Raw genomic sequence first — 19,551 nt, forward strand, 5'->3', positions numbered from 1 at the left:
ACTTTAGAACTGCAATAACTTCATTTTCAGCACTTCCATGGGCACCACTCAAAACTCATATTCTAATTAATTGCTCTCAAACTCTATGCAGATCCTTTTCTCCACTTCTGAAGAATGTTTTCTTTAGCAGTCCATGTTTAAAACACAGAACGGGAATTTTTCAATATTTATTCTATTTCAACATCCTAGAGCATCACATTAATAGATTACCTTCTCTTTTCATCACAAGACTTGTATCTATTTTGTTTTTCAGAGTGACAGTTGAATTGGTAGCTGTTTCTAAGCTGTTCTCATCCAACATCTGCAGCTGCACAGAATTTTCTTGTAATAACTAAGAAAACAAAAAGCACGTTGAAAAGTAAAATGGTTCCCAAGCACAGTGCCCAAAAGACATTTCCATCTGATAAGAAATGACTAGCATACCATAGAACAAATACATTTCAGAAAGTAGTGCAGGATACACAGAAATATTACTGATTCTGCTTTTAAATCCATTAAAACACTCAATTGCCATCACACAATTTCTTTAACAAAAGACCTAAATGTTTTCTTTCTGGAAGGGCAAGACAAAAATGCAAGACATAGTTCAAAATTATACTCCAGCAAAAGCCAAGATTTACAGCTCCATAAATCATTTAACAGACTTCACTGAATTAACATCATGGAAATACAATACTTTCCAAGACAAAAACTACTGACTACAGCTGAAAGAGTCCTGTAGTCAAGATGCAATCTCATTTCCTCTTTATAAATTATATGATGGATTTTTAAATCCTCCCTACCCTGTGCTATTTCTCCCATCAGATTTACAGAGAGCTTTTTCTTAGGACCTGACTACACTTAATGCTTTTCAATTCTGAGAGCTACAGTGAATGTTTCTGTTCACAACTGATTGCTTAACAGAGTAATTCTACCACATTACTTAATCAGACTTGAAGTGTTATCATTTTTCTAACAACATCAGACATCTGGCTAGGGTTCATTCTGCCCATCTGAAAAATATATTACCTTTGAGTCTGCCGGGTCACACGAATCATTCTCACTAGGTTTTGGTTCAGAGAGTGGAAAGGGTGGAATCAAGGCTGTACATTTCGAGCTAGATACTTGCCTATTGAAATAATATTGTTAACTGTATAACATGCAAACATATAACAATTGTCTTTCACGAGACAGATAAAGACAGTTGTGTGAAGATCAAAAACCATAGGAAAATGGGGTCCACTGATAACCAAGTGAGAAACAGTGCAGAAGTCTTTAACAGTGCCACCATAATCTCATGAAGTGACAGATGACTAATTGGTTGTCTCCTACTGCAAACGGTAATAAAGTACAGCTCGCAAACAATAGGCTTCAAAGCAAGTTTCAAGCTCTGGGACACACATAATGTGATGTTTAAGCTGGCAGATCCTGCTGCTGCTGAGCAGTTACATTAAAATGAGCATAATCAATTTCTATAGTAGAACAACTAACATATGCATCGGTAAATCTCCATTGTTATGAAAAATTATAACAGTATGGCTAAAAGAGGATTTAAAAATTATTTTGGAGAATAAGACTTCATTTTTTGGAACTTGAATATACAAATCTCAAGTTACTTTCAACAGAAATTTTTTTTGTTTTAGTCTCTGCCTCGCTGTTGAGGCTATTAGTCTGCTAGAACAAGAAATTGATCGATGTTGCTATACAAACAATCTCAGTATTAAGTTAAGATGTTTAGTATCTACCACAATTATGACTATTTGTCAATCTTTAATTTTTAACATTAACACCTTATATTCCCACCATATTATAAGAAAAACTATCCCTATTGAAAAGAAGAACAGAAACCTGTTGCATTGCAATAAAACCAAACAACGATACCTTTTCATAACGCTAGCTGTAAGAGGGACATCCGTCTTCTGCACCACATCATCAAAATCAGTTACTAGTTTAACAGGAACCCTCCCAAAAGGGCAGGCCTAAGAGTAAATCACAAGTTATCAAATGCATAAAGTATTAAGATTTTAATATTTTGAAGGAAAATAATTCATGTTATACCTGGTTAGATTTGTTTAGTGGTCTTAATGGATTGTGGAAGTTAACTATAACATCATGGTCTTGTGATTTCTCTTCCCTGAAGGCAAAATAAATAAATAAAACAAACAGTAGTGTATGGCTTTCTTTTGTAAATGTTTTAAGAAATTAAATAAGAAATAAAGTCATTACCCAAGAAGATGTTTAGCAACAGCAGAAGAATTTTCAGTAGAATCGTTCCTTTTTATATTTCTCTGATTTCCAACTATGCTCTGAAGTCCAGACTCCTGTACACTTGATACTGCAGGTAAATTAGTTAGAATTATTCAGATAGTACAAGAGATTGAATTTCTAAAGAAAAGCATTTATAATGATTTCAAAAGAAATACACACATTTGTAGTAATCTAATACCAATACATACTATCATTATTTCCTATAAATCTAGGCATACATTTTAAACAATTTTAAAAGATTTACAGCCAGGGAGAGATATCTAGGACAGGCACAAATTGACATGCAACAGCTAAAATATATTAGCTGCTTGATTTCTGCAATGCTATAATTGTAAACTACTTTAAAACAAAGGGAGATCCAACATATTCAAAAACTATCCAAGGAATTTAACTTTTCACTCAAAATCCTCAATCACTGTGCAGAAAGAAGAAAATATTCAAAGAAAATACTAAACAATGGTTTACGTAGCATGAAGAGGAATGAGGAAGAAACAGCGGCTTACAGAGTAAGTCCATTTTCCGGATCTCCACTCTGAAAGTAAGCCTTCACTCCAAAACAGCATTGTGTGAAGAATGAATCTGAAGCTGTTTCTATATGGACTCATCTGGAAATTTAAAACTGCTCACATTTGGACTCTGTTTATTCCACACCCACATCTAAATAACAGTAAATCCTAAATTAAGCCCCAAAACCCAGCTTGTCCCAGGGATACTACCTCAAAGGTACAACAGCACAGATAGACGAACAAATCCCCTGCTACTACTACAGAGACTCAGTAACTTGTTACCAAAGCCTGTTTGTCAGACCCTTCTCAATTGCCTGCTAACATCACACATACAGGAGTACTCATATTTCATATCAGACGAATTAAAATGAATTAGACAAAGTAATTAGCTGGGTGTAAGTTAACTACCTGATTTTGCTCAGGGCAAATTTGAGAGTGCTCTTACAAGCTGTGTTCTACTACTGCAAGTTCACAAAAGATGAGGAAGCCAAAAGCAACAGCTTCAGTAGCCCCATCTCAACTCAATAGAGAATCTCACTCAGTTACGGAAGACTTGGCAAAAGCGATCTGAAGTTATATATTAACCTTAGAACAAAAAGGTAAAGCCAATTTCTACTGAACACTGCACTGAATGTTGCCATCATCCAAACTATGTTTGCATAAAGCTGAAAAATAGAGAAGGTAAATCCTCAGAAATGAACAAGTTATCATAAGAAATCAGAACATACAGATGTATCTATATCACACTTCAGTAACTTCCTGTGCACACAGTGCATAAACATGGTATAATATAGAAAGATTAACTCTCCACTTAGGAAACACTGAAGTATGAGCTGTTTTAAGAGCTTCAGGTGAATACTAAACCCAACTTCAGTTTATTATCCTGACGAGACTTTTTAAAAGGAAATTACCATCTGATGAGTCAGACAAAACAGCTAAGCTGATCTACAAGAAGATCATTTAACAAAGACAAAAATACGCACTATAGAATATGCATTAAACTATTATGGTAAGAGCTTCCTCATCGTGTAGGCCTTGTTTTCCATCATCACAGGAAATTATTGCCTGACCAAACAGAATTCATGGTTATCCACTACCTTCCAAGAAATCTCTGGATTTTTAAGGACTTTTATTTTACATACAACTTTGCTTAACTTTAATAAATTGCTCTAGAACTTAAATGTTAACTCATTTCTACTTTGAAGCCTCCCATGTCTCTTTCTGTCTTTAGCCAGCAGCAGCTAGACTTCCACCAGACCAACACTGACATTCTAGCTATTTCTAGGTGCTTTTTTTTTGTAAACTACTCAAGTCAATATATACTACTTAGTTAAATATTGAAAAATAGGTATTTCAACATATACTTAGAGTTTAACACTGACACCGAGAACAGCTTTGAATTGGTAGTTGACCAATCCAGTATCATCATTCCCACACTCCCATAAACACCCCCAAAGCTTTTTTTCCCCTAAGTGTTTCATGTCCAAGGTTACCATTGGATTCTCATATTCAGATAACCTACAATATTTTAATTCCTTCTTGGTTTGAGACAGCCTCTCTCTCATCCTATTCAGAACGTGTCTTTTTTTCCCCAAATTATTCCCAGTATGTCAGATTTTTATATCACCATCCATGAAAGAAAGAAGGGGAGGGGGAATTAAACCAAAAGCTTCTAGACTTGCTGAGGTTTTTACGTTTGCATCATTACTCTATAAATGCATGCAATCTTGTCAAAAGCTTTCTGAACAATCTTCTCATGTGTGAAGAAATGCATTACATAGCATTACTATCTTTAAATAAGAAGCTTCAAAAGGCAGCTCTTTAAGCAAGAATATTAAATAGACAAGTCTTAAATGCCTGTAGATTAAGAGATAGCCTTTTTATTGTTCCAGAAGTAACATGAAAACTCAACTAAAGCAAAGCTCAGCGATTTAAGTCATCTACATCCCTGCATTTCTGTACTATTGCTTTTCAAAACTTTTATCTTTAAATAGTTGCACTGAAATGCAGCATTTTTCAAGTACTTACTGTTACAAATTAACAGTAAACATAAATTAATGAGCCCACTCTTCCCCTGAATTCATTGATTCCTAAACAGCAGATAAGCATTTTACACATACTCCTTCATAGGTATACCTTTAAGATTTGAATAAGTAAATAAAATCAGGTACAAATTGCACAGTTCATGAAGATTAACTTATCATGGGACACAGTTCATCAGATGTAGAATTGAGGTCAGTAAGAAAACAAAGCTTATTAAAAACAAACAGCAAGACTGAATAATACTGTAAGCACTGCCAAATACTTATTACCCCCTCATAAGTAGCATTTCACATTAAGGTCAACTTAAAAGCAAACAGCAAATCTCTACCATGCTTCTGAAGATGGATCCCTTAAAAATGAAATCAGATTTATTTTGCACTAATCATGTCCTCATATAAAACAAAAAAAAGACACCCTTCACAAAAAACAGTTTACTTTCTGATGACTCCTGAGAAGAGATGGAACCAGGTATTGAAGGATTAAGATGGAGAATAGACAAATATGTCTGTTTATTGGACAACAGTGGATTTTGAATTTGTACCTAGAAAGAACACGCGCTGAAATAATTTTTCCATTTAGCAGTACAACGTGCTTAAAATCAATCAATATTTTAAGAGATTGCAATTACCTGCAAAGTTCTCCTTTTCCTCATCTGAAAGCAACTGCTTTTTTTGTGAATTCAAGTTTTGTAGAGCAGTTTCTAACATTTCCAGTGGAACAGCAGAGCACTCCACAGCTTTCTGAAGGAGCTGTCTACACTTCTTCACATTTCCTAAGTAATAAAGAACATAACATTAGAGATGAAGCAAATAAATACAACTGTACTGCGGCAACATGGTCTTTACCGTCTTTTTTCTTTGAAGACATAATTAAGTTTATTGTGTCGTATTAATTTTCCATCATTCTCTCAAATCATTGTTTAGTCTGCACATTACCCCTTAGATTTCCACTTTTGGAATACTGCCTAGAAGAAGTTACAAATAAATCACATAAGCCACTTTTTTTCCACATGAAATTGAGCCCAAAGTCATAAAATATGACCTAAGACTTTATAACTGCATTCTCAGCATTTTTTGGGTGCTAGAACCACAAGAAAACAACACAAAAGCTAAAATCAGTAGGGTTTTTTCCCCCCTCTGTAGCATAAGAGGTTTATGGACTTGCACTTATCTGACCAGATATTTTATAATACGCATATAATTTATATCTTCAATGCACTTAATAAGAATCGAGGTTGAAAGCAGCAGTTGAGTCGAACATAATTAATCCAGAATGCACTATAATTAAGAAAAGAAGGGTGAGAAGGGATTATGAGTTACACCCCTCATAGTTTTGATATTCTGTGGTTCTTCATTTTAATTAGTTTTACACATTCCTATTTGCCATAAGCTGAAATAGAAGATAACAGATGGGGTATATTTTACCAAAGGACACGTTAAAGCATTCAGTTTACATGGATGAACATATATACATGTAGCTATAAAAAAGTATCAGAGGTGAATAAAGAAATAAATGCACTGTGATCAAAACTTTCTCCTTGGCTTTTGCTCAGAAAGCATCAGGAGGAAGTGATGCAGTGTTGTTACAGCTGTTAATATACAGCTGTACCCTGAAGTTCTTGATGTCTTATTCCTCATTTCCAGAGCATCAAAGTATAAAGTACTTCGACTATACAGACACAGCACCTGTAAGAATAAGTCTTTATTACGCTCTAACAGAGCTCCATGTCTCTAGCACTCCAAACTCCACTGATAACTGAAGGAGAATGTCAGCATTGCCTGCAGTTAAGACTGGAGCCAGAAGGGCAGAACTTATGCTCAAGCAAGCAAGTATAAGAATAATCTGTAACATTTGGCATGAAAACAAGTAAATGTTAAATTAAAATTGGCTATGACTTCATTTAAGTCTATTTTGTACATAGTCATGATGACTGTTTTTTAAACCCCTTGATCAAATACCATTTTTCTCCCAAATCCTTAGGAAGTGAATAGGGCTTTTTGCAGAGGGGATGTTTTTTGTTGGTATGTTGGGATTGTTTGCAAACCCCTAATCAGCATTCTACCCACGGTTATAATTAACTATGCAGTTCCTTAAGATGACATGATATTCAGAATGAGAATAGGTTATCTCTGCATTAATCATCACATCGAATAACTAAGAATATGAGAAAAACACCTACATTAAGAAGATCATTCTAACCTCCTTATTAGATGGGAAACAAAGGGAAGGAAGCAAAGCCAGGAGTGTCTTATGAGTCTGCCAGTAGACTTCACAAAAAGACCTGAATGATCTACACATAAGCAATACACTTCATAGACCCCCCAAAAATTTTATTTATGGTCATGAGCTTTGAGCAATTCACAATAATCTTGCTTTATGCACCCAATCCAAGGCACAAAAGGAAGAGGCAGCTCCTTATCAGGCCTACTTAAACAAAAAGCATCACTTTTGTTACTCCATTTTCAGGTTATGTACTTTCAGTTTATAAGCAAATCAGTATCATGGTCAATCACTGTTTCAAAATTTTCACTTGAGCTTTCACTCACAATTTCACTCAAAACAAGGAAGTGAATGTATAAGTCTTCACCCTAATGCAAAAGGAAAGAGATTCATTCAGAACCAAGTGGCAGGCTTGCCAATGCACTGCTGAAACGACCTTGGTGAAGAGGTACCAGAGCACAACAATCTTCCCCTTCCCTTTGGTCATAACTGGGCAAGCTCACTGAAAAGAGCACTCTTTAACTATGTAGCATTCACATGGTACCCCAATCCTGTTTGGATCATTGAGCAGGGAGAATACATTACCAAATGTCGTATCAACCTGATCAAAGGTAACAGCTACAAAACAGAAACCACACAAGAGATAAGACAAAGCCAAATTGTTAATTCCTTTGGGATTAGGATTTCATTTCAGGTTGACTACTGTCAAAGTAAAAAAAAACAAACCATGATTGCATGAGCACATCCCTTAGCTGTGGGGTTACTGGGTTCATGAGCGATTGTGACAGAAGGATGAAATTTAGTTATTAGTAATAGCTTGTAACATTTCTACATTTCAATTAAGTTATACAGTGGGTTTTACACTTGCAATAAGTACTTACCAGTATCGTTATTACTGCAGTACTACCAGTTTATTACCCTAATTAACCAATAATTTGTCTTGTGAGCATTGCATGTAATCAGTTTTAACTATTGTTTATAAACTCAAAATAACAAGTAATACCAGAACATGGCTGGTCAGACAACTGACTAATCTGAAAAAAATATGGAATTTCAAGTCAGAGATGTAAAGGTTTGCCCTCTCCTCCCAGCTTTGCAGAAAATACTCAGTATTCTTCCCCAGTTATTTTGTGGCAAGCATGTCTGAGGGAAATTTCCATGGCCTTTCCTGTCCCATTACAAATGGGACATTGGAAGTAAGAAAAAAACAAACACTAGAAATTAGTATTTACTCATTGGTTTAAATGAAATGGTTCAATTTATTGGCCATACTTTAGATATCTAAGTTGTATCCTAAAATGTAGTAAAACAAAAGGAATGCTGAAGTCTGTTCTCCACAGACAGTAGTTCTGTGTAAACAGCGGTAAACATAAAAAGGAATTCTCATAAGGTGCCTTCAGAACCCAGAGTGTAGATTAGTTTCATCTATTGCAGTAAATTCAGTAGAGAATTTCTCATATTCAGCAGTATACACTAACTAGCATGATGCTGACAAAAGCCATAAAAGAAAAACCAAACCACAAAAAAAATACAATGCATATCCACCAAGGCTTCTTCTTTCAAATACAAGTTTTAAAGGAATGCCTATGGCCCAGTTCACCACAGAAGGAAGATAAATGAAGACCAATCCGCAAATACAGGGGTGTTTGTGTATAGTACAGTTCTGCTGCCAAGTGCCCAGATCACCTCCCATATAATGAGAAAGCAACATAAGTCAGCACGGACTTTGTGGACTAGTTAATGGCCCAAAGGATGGGGGATATGTTTTTCTAAATATATTTAAGACAATTTATATAGCCTAAAATGGTTTAGTCTTCAGTCAACTAGAAACTGAAGAAGTATAAACCCTAAAATTATCTAAAAGATCAAGACTTTTTCCTGAGTGTGATGGGTTGTCCTTGACCAACAATGAAGCATTCACCAGTCATTCACTCACTCCACATCCCAAAAGAGTAGGAGAGAGCTAGAAGAGCAAAAGCAAAAAAAAAAACCCACAACTCATAGGTCAAGATAGTGCCTAATAAACAAAAGAAAAAGTAGGAAATAAAACTAATAAACAAGTCACACAAAGCAATCCTCACCTCCTGCCAGCAGACTGGCGTCCCACCAGTTTCTAAGGAACTACCATGAAAAGGCCAGCCCCCAGCTTTTTATTGCTGAACATTATATTATCTGCCATAGAACATCCCTTTAGTGAGTTTGAATCAACTATCTTTTGCTCACTCCCAGCATACTCAGTGTGGTTGGAAGCAGAGTGAGAGAAAAAACCTTGAGACTGAGCAAGTGATGTTCAACAACAGTTAAAGCATTGGTGTGTTATCAGCATTGTTAAAGAAAACCTTACAAACCTAAAAACCCAGCACCTATGAAGAAAAACCTCCACTCAAGCCAGACCCAGTACACCCAGCAACAGCATGAAGTATTTTCAAGAAATCTGCTCTGAGTGCAACTAGTCATACCAGAGACAGACAGTCCAAATATTAGAATCATATCCAAAAATCATGGAGTAGGGTTGAAAAGGACCTCAAAGATCATCTAGTTTCAACCTCCCTGCCATGGGCAGGGTTGCCAGCCACTAGACCAGGCTGCCCAGAGCCACTTCCAGCCTGACCATGAATGTATCCAGGGATGGGGCAACCACAACTTCCATTATACTTCCATTTTGTCATCCATTATTCTTCCATTTCCTTTTTTATAAGTGTTATCACTGTCTTATCAAAATGGCTTGCCTAAAACACTGCAGTAAACTTGACAGAGTACCGTTCTATTTTAAACACTGACAAAACTATCTCCTGCTTCCTGACTTGATGGGAATATGACTTCTATGACACTGTGAAAGAAGTTAGCTTACTACTAGTATTAAGCAACAGAAGATATTAATCTCTGTCCCAACACCAACTTTCAACAACAAAACAGGAAATAAAGCAGTCAAGCTACTTAACAACTTGAGCAACAGGAAAACTTAAATCAACCAGATTGCATTCACAGTCAGTGTTTTGTTATTTTAAGCAAAATACAAAGATCTACAGTTACTTTTTGGACGAAGATGGCCTCCTTCACAAGTTGGAAGTATCTAAAGGAATATTAGCACCTAGATTTGATGATGATCATTTTTCACACCACTGAGAGCTTCACTCAAATTTGCCAATAAAGTCAAAGCTTTAAAATAAAAATGACACCCCACTTTCACCTTGTCTCAAAGTTTTTTTTTCTAAAAAGGAAAAAAATAATGTCTGCGTATAGTGGTCTCAGAAATGAAGACACATTCTAATTAAATTTCAATCCTAAAAGAAGATCCAGTTATTTCATTTTCTGACTTCATACCTCTCAGTTTCCTTGCAAAATGCAACAGCTGAGGTTTAAAAGACAAGCTGGAACAACACAAGACAGCAACAAACACCTTTTTCTACACACCTTGTGACAGCTCAAACTGTGCAAAAGCCACATGCACAAAAGCAAATTTCTTGCAGTTCAGTCTGGCCAGATGGAATTGGTCTCGTGCCTCCTCTGGATCTTGAAGACTGTAAAGACAGCATATCACTAGTTACAGAGCATAGAATCAAACACATACCAACATTCTATGTTCTTTTTCTCAGAATCATTAATGAATCGTTCATGAAGTACATATAAGCAAAGAGTCTTTAAAAAATACCTAGTAAGTGAAATAAATCAAACTGACCCTCTCCAAACAGAAAGATGTGCTCAAACATGAAAAGACTGGGTACTCACTTTGAGGAATAGCATCAGTAGTAATAAAGAACTCATAGCTGTTTTCCCCTCAGAGTACCCACCAACACCTTCCAAGCTGCATGCTGACACCAGAGAAAGATCCCCATTATCTAACTGCATCCACTTCTACACTAAGGAGGCTGCAAATGGGATGGAGGGGCAAGAGAGGAAAACAGGGAGCAATAACTACATTAAAGATATTTGATTTTGAATCTGTGGGGAGAAAAACTTCAGGAAGCCTGCATGAAACAGAAAAAGCATCATATACATCTTGAAAAAACCTGAAAAACAACTGACCAACTGAACAAAAAAGAGCACTATCTTTCCATATCTTTAGAAACAGGAGGTATTTCTGAAATACATTTTACTCCAACACTTAAACAGAAACCACTTCTGTCTTCAAGGTGCTGCGTATTCACAGCAGGAAGAAATTCACTCCTGAATCTCCTGTTGGTAAACAATCAATAGATAACTAAAAACCACACAATCAAAGTAAACACCAGTGCAACAAAACCCATGCAGATGACAGTACAGATAAAGAAGTAGACTACATCATACTGCAAGATCAAAACATCTGCTGGAGTTGTAATAGGCGGGGTATAATAACATAAATACTGCTATATGCACTGAGACCACTTCTACTGTTAAAGATTACTGTGACATTGAAATGCAGCTCTTCAAAAATATACCTTCACAGTACCTAGTGTGACAATAGAACTTCTTACCAAAAGTTACAATCTTGCCCTAAAATAGGTCTGAAAATACCTGAATAACCACAGTTTAAATTCACACTAGTCAAAGCAGTAAACTACAAACAGAACTCGCTCCGTAAGTCATAAAAGTATAGAACGATATTCTAAGACGTTCTTCCAACCCTAAAGGAGCTATTTAACATGGCTGGGATGTGCTTTTCAGAGTAAGGGAGAAGGAAGAACAGGCAATGGGAGACCACTGGAGTTTGGCTGGATGAATTCAACAATAGCAAGCTGTCTCCCACAAAGCCACAGTAGGACACCTACAGGAGTCACCAAAGAAATAATCCTGAACTTAGAATGTATACAGTTTAACCTTTGTTAAACTACAATCTGTGTTAAAGTTTTCTATCAGATTTCCCTCATACAACTTCTGAGCAACAGTGTAAATCTGAAATTAGAAAGGTGTCTCATGCTGCTTTCCCCCATGAACTTCACCTATATTGTCCAGAAAGAAGAGCACCAACATCTCTACACCAAATAGCTCTGAAGAATTGTATTTCATTAGCAAATACAATGAACGCAAGCACTATAGAGTACTCAAAGCTGCTCAATTTCAAGGAGTCACTAACAAGAAAACTCCACACTATTTTATCACCATGAAAATCCAGGAGTCATTGATGAGAGTTCTTATATTGAAAATTGAAGATTTGTACTTACGCTTTCAGCTCTGCAAATCTCACAAGGATGCGAGCATAGTTCTCATCTTCACTATGCTTTTCTGCAGGTAATGCAGTTACCGCTTGACTGTAGCGACCAATGAGCCTATTCAGTATACTAAGGTCCATCTGAGGAATACCCTTTTTCTCCAGCCGAAGCAAAAAACACAGCCAATCTTCTGGATTATTTGTTGTCATCATTATTCGATTAACAGTTCCAGAGTTATCTGTCAGAAAAAAATAACAAAGAATAAAATGTAGCCAACACAGACAGAAGAAAAAAGTTTTCATGCAATACTAACACTATGAGGTTTTTGTTTTGTTCCTCCCTCCCCATCATTTTTGAAGAGTAAGGAGATGAAATGTACCCCAGGGTCATTAACGCTGAGGAAGCACTACACTTTAAAATGTTTTGGTTAATAGACCTTTCTTCCTTCAGTTGCATAACTGAAAGAGATTACAAACACATACCTGTTGTATCAGCTGATATTTTAGTACAGTTCAGTTCATCTGTGATATTGTCTTCATTCCTGTATTTGTTTTTCAAGTCTCTAACTCTACTCATGATTGAAGCAATTCGTGGCAATCCTCTTTCACTTAAATCCTCCTCCTCCTCCATCTGCAGACAGAAGGTGAAACCAGGGAAGTTACTGAAGAGCCCAGTTGCGACTGGCATTAATTGGAATTGACACAGGAGAGTCCTTCACTTTTATTTTGCAAATTGAGACTCACACATTAAATAAGTATCCTAATAAGACTTGGTCGATCTAGTTACACAAGTAGACTTCTTAATAAAAGTCAACTTGAGTGAGCAGAAGGAATCAGTACACTGAACTATCTGCCCAGATGTTAACCCACGCATCGCAGCTGCCCTTTCCACTACAGTGTCTTTAAGTGTTCAAATAAAGTTCAAGTGGGGGTAGTACCTGAACACATAGGGTTCTTCTATTAACCCACAACCTAAATCCACAGTTTTGCATCACTAAGAGGCAGTCCTGCTTCTATCCACACGTTCTGCCACACCTCTCAAACAAACAGTAATAGAACAAGGACTTGTCAGACCTCATGGTGACCTGGCTCAGAGATAAACTGCACAGAAAACTAATCCTACATTAAATAGGGATAGGGTTTATAATACATACATATTTTTCTATTATTCATTGCTACCTTGGTGTTTTTGCTTAATTGTCTCATCATATGGAAAAGAAAAAGGAAAGGGAGGAAGGAGACACTTCCATTTGATGACATGTGTAAGGAGAGGTTAGGCTACACCTTACATGCCTCAATCCTATCACAACTCCACCAAACGTAAACTTTTTTTACACAAAGTTTGATACTATGAACTAGAAATTTTAACAATTCTCATTTTTCTCCATTTCCATCACAGGCATAACTTAACAGTAGAAGTAGTAACCATCTCGTTGCGTCCTGAAACTTATAACTCATCTTTCAGCCTTACTTCTTCCCTCCATGGGCAGGATTTTTTTTATTTAACACATGCACAGGTAGATGGTGAGACACACTCTTAAATCTGTATATTTGTGTTGGTTATGCCTCTCTTTTACCAATATTCTTCCTTAAAGTAGCACTCAGTTGAAAAGTATGCTGCATTTATTTATATTATTGAGCTTCCAAACTAAATGTTTTGAAATAGTTCCTCATCTCAGTCTAAGTTCTCCTGCTGCAAAATTTTACATCCTAGGCCTCTCTCCAAAGGAATTAAGAGATTACACAAATAGTGAATGCAGTGAATACATGTGAACCAGTAAATAAGATGCAATGAATTCCTATACTGCATTGCCTGTAGTAAGTATAACAGAATGTTTGTATTTAAGTATAACAAGTCAATGAAAAGTTGCTTGAAGGGAGTGATTAGATCCATTTTAGATTAATTAGAGAAGGAACAAAATGGAATGAAAAAAAGTTCATCTATCCACCTCTAATCCCACTTACTAAAAGCCTTTCACTCTCTTTCAGGAGTCTCAAAATTAATTTTTAGAGCAGTTTTCATCCAAAGTTTGTATTTCTTTGAAAGCAGCAGACTCAGCTTTTCCCAGAGACCAAAAACCAGAAAGTTCGTCATGCTTACAGAACTTCTTTATACAGCAGAAACTGCCATAACTTATGTCCTTCCTGCACTAGAAATAGCCATCAAGAAAGTAAAGCAAACTCCAATCTACCTAAAAAGGTTATGTTAGAAACATTATTTTGAACCTACTAGGTAAAGCCCAAGATTTAGCCTGACAAAGTGTGCTAAGTGTTAAAGACATTCACTTTATAATCATAGAATCATAGAATGGCCTGGGTTGAAAAGGACCACAGTGATCATCGAGTTCAGATGATCACTGTGGTCAACCAGACCAGGCTGCCCAGAGCCACATCCAGCCTGGCCTTGAATGCCTCCAGGGATGGGGCATCCACAACCTCCTTGGGCAACCTGTTCCAGTGCATCACCACCCTCTGTGTGAAAAAATTCTTCCTAATATCCAACCTAAAACTCCCCGTCTCAGTTTAAAACCACTCCTCCTTGTCCTATCACTGTCCACCCTCATAAACAGCCATTCCCCCTCCTGTTTATACACTCCATTCAAGTACTGGAAGGCCACAATGAGATCTCTCCGGAGCCTTCTCTTCTCCAAGCTAAACAATCCCAGTTCCCTCCATCTTTCCTCATAGGAGAGGTGCTCCAGCCCTCTGATCATCTTAGTGGCCCTCCTCTGGATCTGCCCCAAGAGCTCCACGTCCTTCCTGTACTGGGGGTCACAGACCTGGACTAGGGATATCACAGTACATTGAGGAGAATCATCTTCAGCAGCTTTGAGACAGTCTCAATAAACAATCTCCTCTTTTAGAAATCACATTGCTAAAAGATGACAGAGGTGATTACTGTAGCAAAGACTGTTTGCATGCCATTCCAAGCATGATACTTAGTTACCTCACACGAATAAAATAATCTCCTCATTGCCAAGATTTTGGTGCCTGTTGCAGTTTTGCCCTTAATTAATACACAAACTCTCACTCCAGATCTCCTCTTTACAGTTGAGAACATTCTTAAAGATCAGTCCTTGAGCCGTACCCATTAAGAGTATGGATGAAGTCAACTTCCTGAAGCTAAGCCTTAGGCAACATTAAACACCAAGAACATCAAAAGAAATTTATATCATATGTTCCAGTACTATGATTTTTCATTAAAACTATAACTGCTAATGATTCCCAGATAGATTTTTTTTTAAACACTGTATTTCTGTTTTCCTCATCCACACTAAGGTTTTATTTTCCTAGTGACAGGCTGTCATAAGTAGCAGACAAAAAAATAGTAATTTTCTACATAAGCCTGACCTTAAGTCAGTTGCCAAACTTACATTTCTGATATGTGGCTTCTTAACTGACAAAAGTTCAATATATACAATATGGAGAAAACTTCTGAAGAACTGATATGCTTCGTCAAAAAGTTGAAGTGGATGAGGGTCAGATTACTTCAGATGATCCCAAGAATCCAGCAACGGCAAGAAATGTAGTCCTTCATCCTGAAGAAGTTCCTGGGTATCAAAAATTGAATGATTTTATATTCAGAAGTACACAGATATCAATATATACTGTAAGCTTCCTGCATATTCGTAACATCACAAAAACAGAGTTCTCATTAAAACAAACCAATTAAACTATTCCTAGTTACTAACAATACTAACCAGCACCAAAAAGAAAAGCTCAAGAATTACTTATGGACTATAAGCAAATGCTTCCAGAAGCATCTGCTGGGTATGAAAATGTAGAGATGAAAAATATATTGAGAGCATAATCATCTGCATATTATCATGACTCGCAACTACTCTTCACTCATGCCCAAGTCTAATCACAAGCAAGTATTCAGAGTATCACAACGGCTAAATCTGCTACATGATTACTTTCAAGAAAGTATTTGCCATGAATTTGTGAAGCATCTTCAAAATTTGACAAGACAGTGAAGACTTAAAATGTTAACATGCAGTTATATGTGCATTCAGTTGTAAAAGGATGAAGTGGCCACATGGGTTAGACATAGGATCCCGTGTGCAATAGAGCAAATCAAACTTACTGATAATAAAGAGAAATGATAGTATTCAGACTTGGAATGATGGATTTGCAATGTCATGCTACTTATAGGTCAGATATATTACAGTGTTTCTGAACAAACCAAGATGCATTTTTTCCTCAAATGAAAACCTTGAGAAAGTATGAAATTTTTTTGTTGTTGATCAATAATTAAAGACATGCTCTTTCTGCTCCTGGAATCAACTGAAATACATCTGCTTATCCAAGGAGATTCAGAAGGCAGCCAAAATTTTAAACAAGTGCCCAACAGCCTGCCTGGCCCTTTCCCTAAAAAGGGAAAACCAAGCAGTTTACTAAAAGGCACTTAAGCCATCCCATTACCTAGATTTTTCTTACACTCCCAGACTACTGTGATGACAGCTATTATATTAAATGTATGTCCAGCTCTGTTCCAATGGCCTGATTAAAATTTCTACAAAAATACTATATGGTGAATAACAAAGTTAAATCCTTCATGCAGAAGAGGAAAATTGCCACCTACATCACCAAACCAGGAACTTCTTTGTCGTTCTACTGGCACTTTTCCACTTTCCCCCTTATATTTAAGCTATCTTGCCCTCCCTACAGGCAGAAAAACCACATACAAAGAAGGTAAAACAGAACATAACCTCCATCTTCTACAGCATCTGCATTATTTTTTTCATGTATTCTCTTCAATATTTTAATTTGCTCACTGCTCAAGCACATACTTGTTGGTAAGACAGAAAATTGTGGCCATTACAAGAAGCAGAGCAATACTATACTATAATCCTTTACAAGTGCGGTTATATCAACATTGCTTAAACACAACAGTAATAATGAAGACCCTTCATGAATGTTAGAATCCATTATGTAAGTGCATGAAAGTCCCTGCCCTCAAGACTTTGCCATTTGTGTTCAAGGCAAGGAAAAACAGAAGCATGTACCAACACATGGCCAATCAACAGAAAAGCTTGGCATTATCTGTCATTTATCCACTCAGCCTGCAGGTGCTGCAGCAGAAACCAGTCTTTACTACAACTTTGAAGGAACAGACAAGCTTACAAACTACTGAGATTAAACAATGGGAGAAGTCATGAAAGCATAGAGCTTGCTTGATTAAAACAAGAGTAATTTTTTTAGGTTCAAGTCAGACGAACAAGTTGCAATGATAGGAATATGAAAGAAATTCTGTAACTTTTGTTAGCTTGCATGGATTTTAAAATATGTTCTTCCTAGAAAGCAGTCAGCTTAATAGGTAACTGCCCATGGAACAAAACCTGTTATCCAACAAGTTGCAATAACCTTACAAATCCTCCCCAGCTTCAGCTCCCTTCACGTCCTGCATGATACCCTGATTACAAGAACTGTTACAAGATTTTGTTAGCTATCCAACTAGATAAACCCAATAACTTTCTTCTAACCTATTCCCTAGCGTAGCCACCAAGTCCCTTCTTTACCTAGCCACTATTTTCCCCAAAATAGAATCATAGATTCATTAAGTTTGGAAGAGACCACCAAGACAATCTATTTAGTCCAACCATCACCACCATGCCAACTAAATCATGTACCTCAGTACCACATCTACCCTTCTCTTGAAGAACTCCAGGGATGGTGACTCCACCACTTCATTGAGCAGCCTGTTCCAATGCACTACCACTGTGAGAAATGTTCCCTAATATCCAACCTGAACCTCCCCTGGCACTGCTTAAGCCCCTTACCTCCTGTCCTATTGTTAGTTACATGGGAGAAGAGGCTGACCTCCACCTCACCACAACCTCCCCTCACTTAATTGTAGAGTGATAATGTCTCCCCTGAGCCTCCTTTTCTCCAGACTAAACTATCCCAGCTCCCTCAGCTGCTCCTCAAAAAACTTGTGCTCCAAACCCTTCACCAGCTTTATTGCTCTTTCTTTAGGCACGCCCCAGGGCCTCGATGTCTTTATTGTAGCAAGGGGCCCAAAACTGAACACAGTACTCGAGGTGGGGTTTCACCAGCAGAAGTACAGTGAAACATAGTAAAGAAGCTTCTCCACAGATGTAAGGGAATGAATGTACATATATAATCGTTTGTCTTCACCTATAAACACTGAAGCCTAAATCACGATTTCCTGAAAGAGAAACCCAACCTCCAGAAAAATCACCAAAGAAAGAATTAGCAACATTAACCCCAAGTAGGAAGCACTGAAATTCTTGGCTACAAAACACAAAAGGATCAGGAAGATATGGGACGGAACAGTAGTAGTCAGGAAAAGGCTCAGCACCAGTGATGCAGGTGAGCTGCCACAGCACAGCCAACTTGCACGGTGTGTGAGAGCTCCAAGCAGGCATGGGAGAACTGAGCAGCAACAAAGGCACCGAGGCAGAGCTTTCAGTTCTAAAGGCTCAAGGATGCAGCCTAGCAGCAACAGGACACCCTGACGTAACCCGGGATACTGCTTCAGGAGGAGCCACGACGTTCCCACCTGCACCAGTCAGAGCTGAACTGAGCACACACAAAGATCCATCTCCTTTTTTCCCCTCCCAGCCCACAAGCCCCTACACGTTCGCCCAACTATCAGCACGGACTGCTACAATGCTCCTAGGAGGCTGCGGGCATGCCCGCCCACTTCTACCCTCGTGCCGCCCCACTACCGGCGGCAGCCCCGCCAGCACCGCAGCCACCCGCACGGACCCCGCTCCCCGAGCCCACAGGGCAGCACTCGCCTCCTGCCCGCAGCACGGAACCGAGGGCGGGGCCGGCGGGAGATCAGCCTGGCGGGCAGCACAGCTACAGGTGGCCCAAGGCCCGCAGCCTGCACCGCTCGGGTACCCGGAACCCCACGGCCGGAAACGCCACCCCCTACTCCGCACTCACCGCGGCTCCAGCGCTCGCTGCTGCCCGCACGGGCCGGGACCAGGCCGCTCTCGGGCCGGACCAAACTAGGCCGCGTACCTCTCCGAGTTTGAAAATCCCCCGCCCACCCAAAGCCAGCGCTGATTGGCCGAGAGAGTAATCATCGGGAGCCCGCCTTCCTATTGGAGGAGAGGCACGGTGGTACCGCCCCCACAGCGGTCACGGATCCTCGCCGGCTTCTCTATTGGTGCCTCGTGAAGGAGAAGCAGGAGGATATGCGCAGGCGCAATGAGGGAGCGGGCTCGCGGTGGGGCCGTTACCCGCCCCGGGGGTGTTTCCCTACAGCCGAGACTTACTGTCTCTGTATGCATATATATATATATATATATATATATATATGCCATATTAAGTTAATAACTTACTAGTTAACGTTAGCTTTCCTTAGAGACCACATGTAGTGTTAATAATAGAATACCTAAACAAGGTTTTAGTTGGAATTAAACTTAGTCA

The 19,551-nt window shown here is 38.2% G+C and overlaps 1 protein-coding gene and 1 non-coding gene across 3 annotated transcripts in view; both read right to left on the minus strand.

The window, feature by feature from the left end:
* The window catches only part of TTK (TTK protein kinase), a 32,794-nt gene extending 13,623 nt beyond the window's left edge, over positions 1-19,171 (minus strand). Inside the window, exons 1-11 of one of the 2 annotated variants that reach the window (XM_419867.8) lie at positions 19,063-19,171; positions 15,519-15,695; positions 12,628-12,775; positions 12,158-12,383; positions 10,431-10,537; positions 5,425-5,568; positions 2,206-2,314; positions 2,038-2,113; positions 1,861-1,958; positions 1,009-1,108; positions 211-331 (exon numbers count right to left, since the gene is read on the minus strand). In XM_419867.8, coding sequence (XP_419867.5) covers positions 211-331; positions 1,009-1,108; positions 1,861-1,958; positions 2,038-2,113; positions 2,206-2,314; positions 5,425-5,568; positions 10,431-10,537; positions 12,158-12,383; positions 12,628-12,775 — 1,129 coding nt within the window. In that variant the 5' untranslated portion in view covers positions 15,519-15,695; positions 19,063-19,171. The remainder of the gene's footprint in view (positions 1-210; positions 332-1,008; positions 1,109-1,860; positions 1,959-2,037; positions 2,114-2,205; positions 2,315-5,424; positions 5,569-10,430; positions 10,538-12,157; positions 12,384-12,627; positions 12,776-15,518; positions 15,696-19,062) is intronic. The other variant, XM_046939018.1, reaches the window with a different exon arrangement.
* MIR1712 (microRNA 1712) lies at positions 6,530-6,602 on the minus strand. Its single transcript, NR_035208.2, has one exon. It is a non-coding gene; the product is annotated as a microRNA 1712 (primary transcript).
* Positions 19,172-19,551: the final 380 nt, after the last annotated feature.

The sequence above is a fragment of the Gallus gallus genome, chromosome 3 (assembly GCF_016699485.2).
Source record: "Gallus gallus isolate bGalGal1 chromosome 3, bGalGal1.mat.broiler.GRCg7b, whole genome shotgun sequence".
NCBI lineage: Eukaryota > Metazoa > Chordata > Aves > Galliformes > Phasianidae > Gallus > Gallus gallus.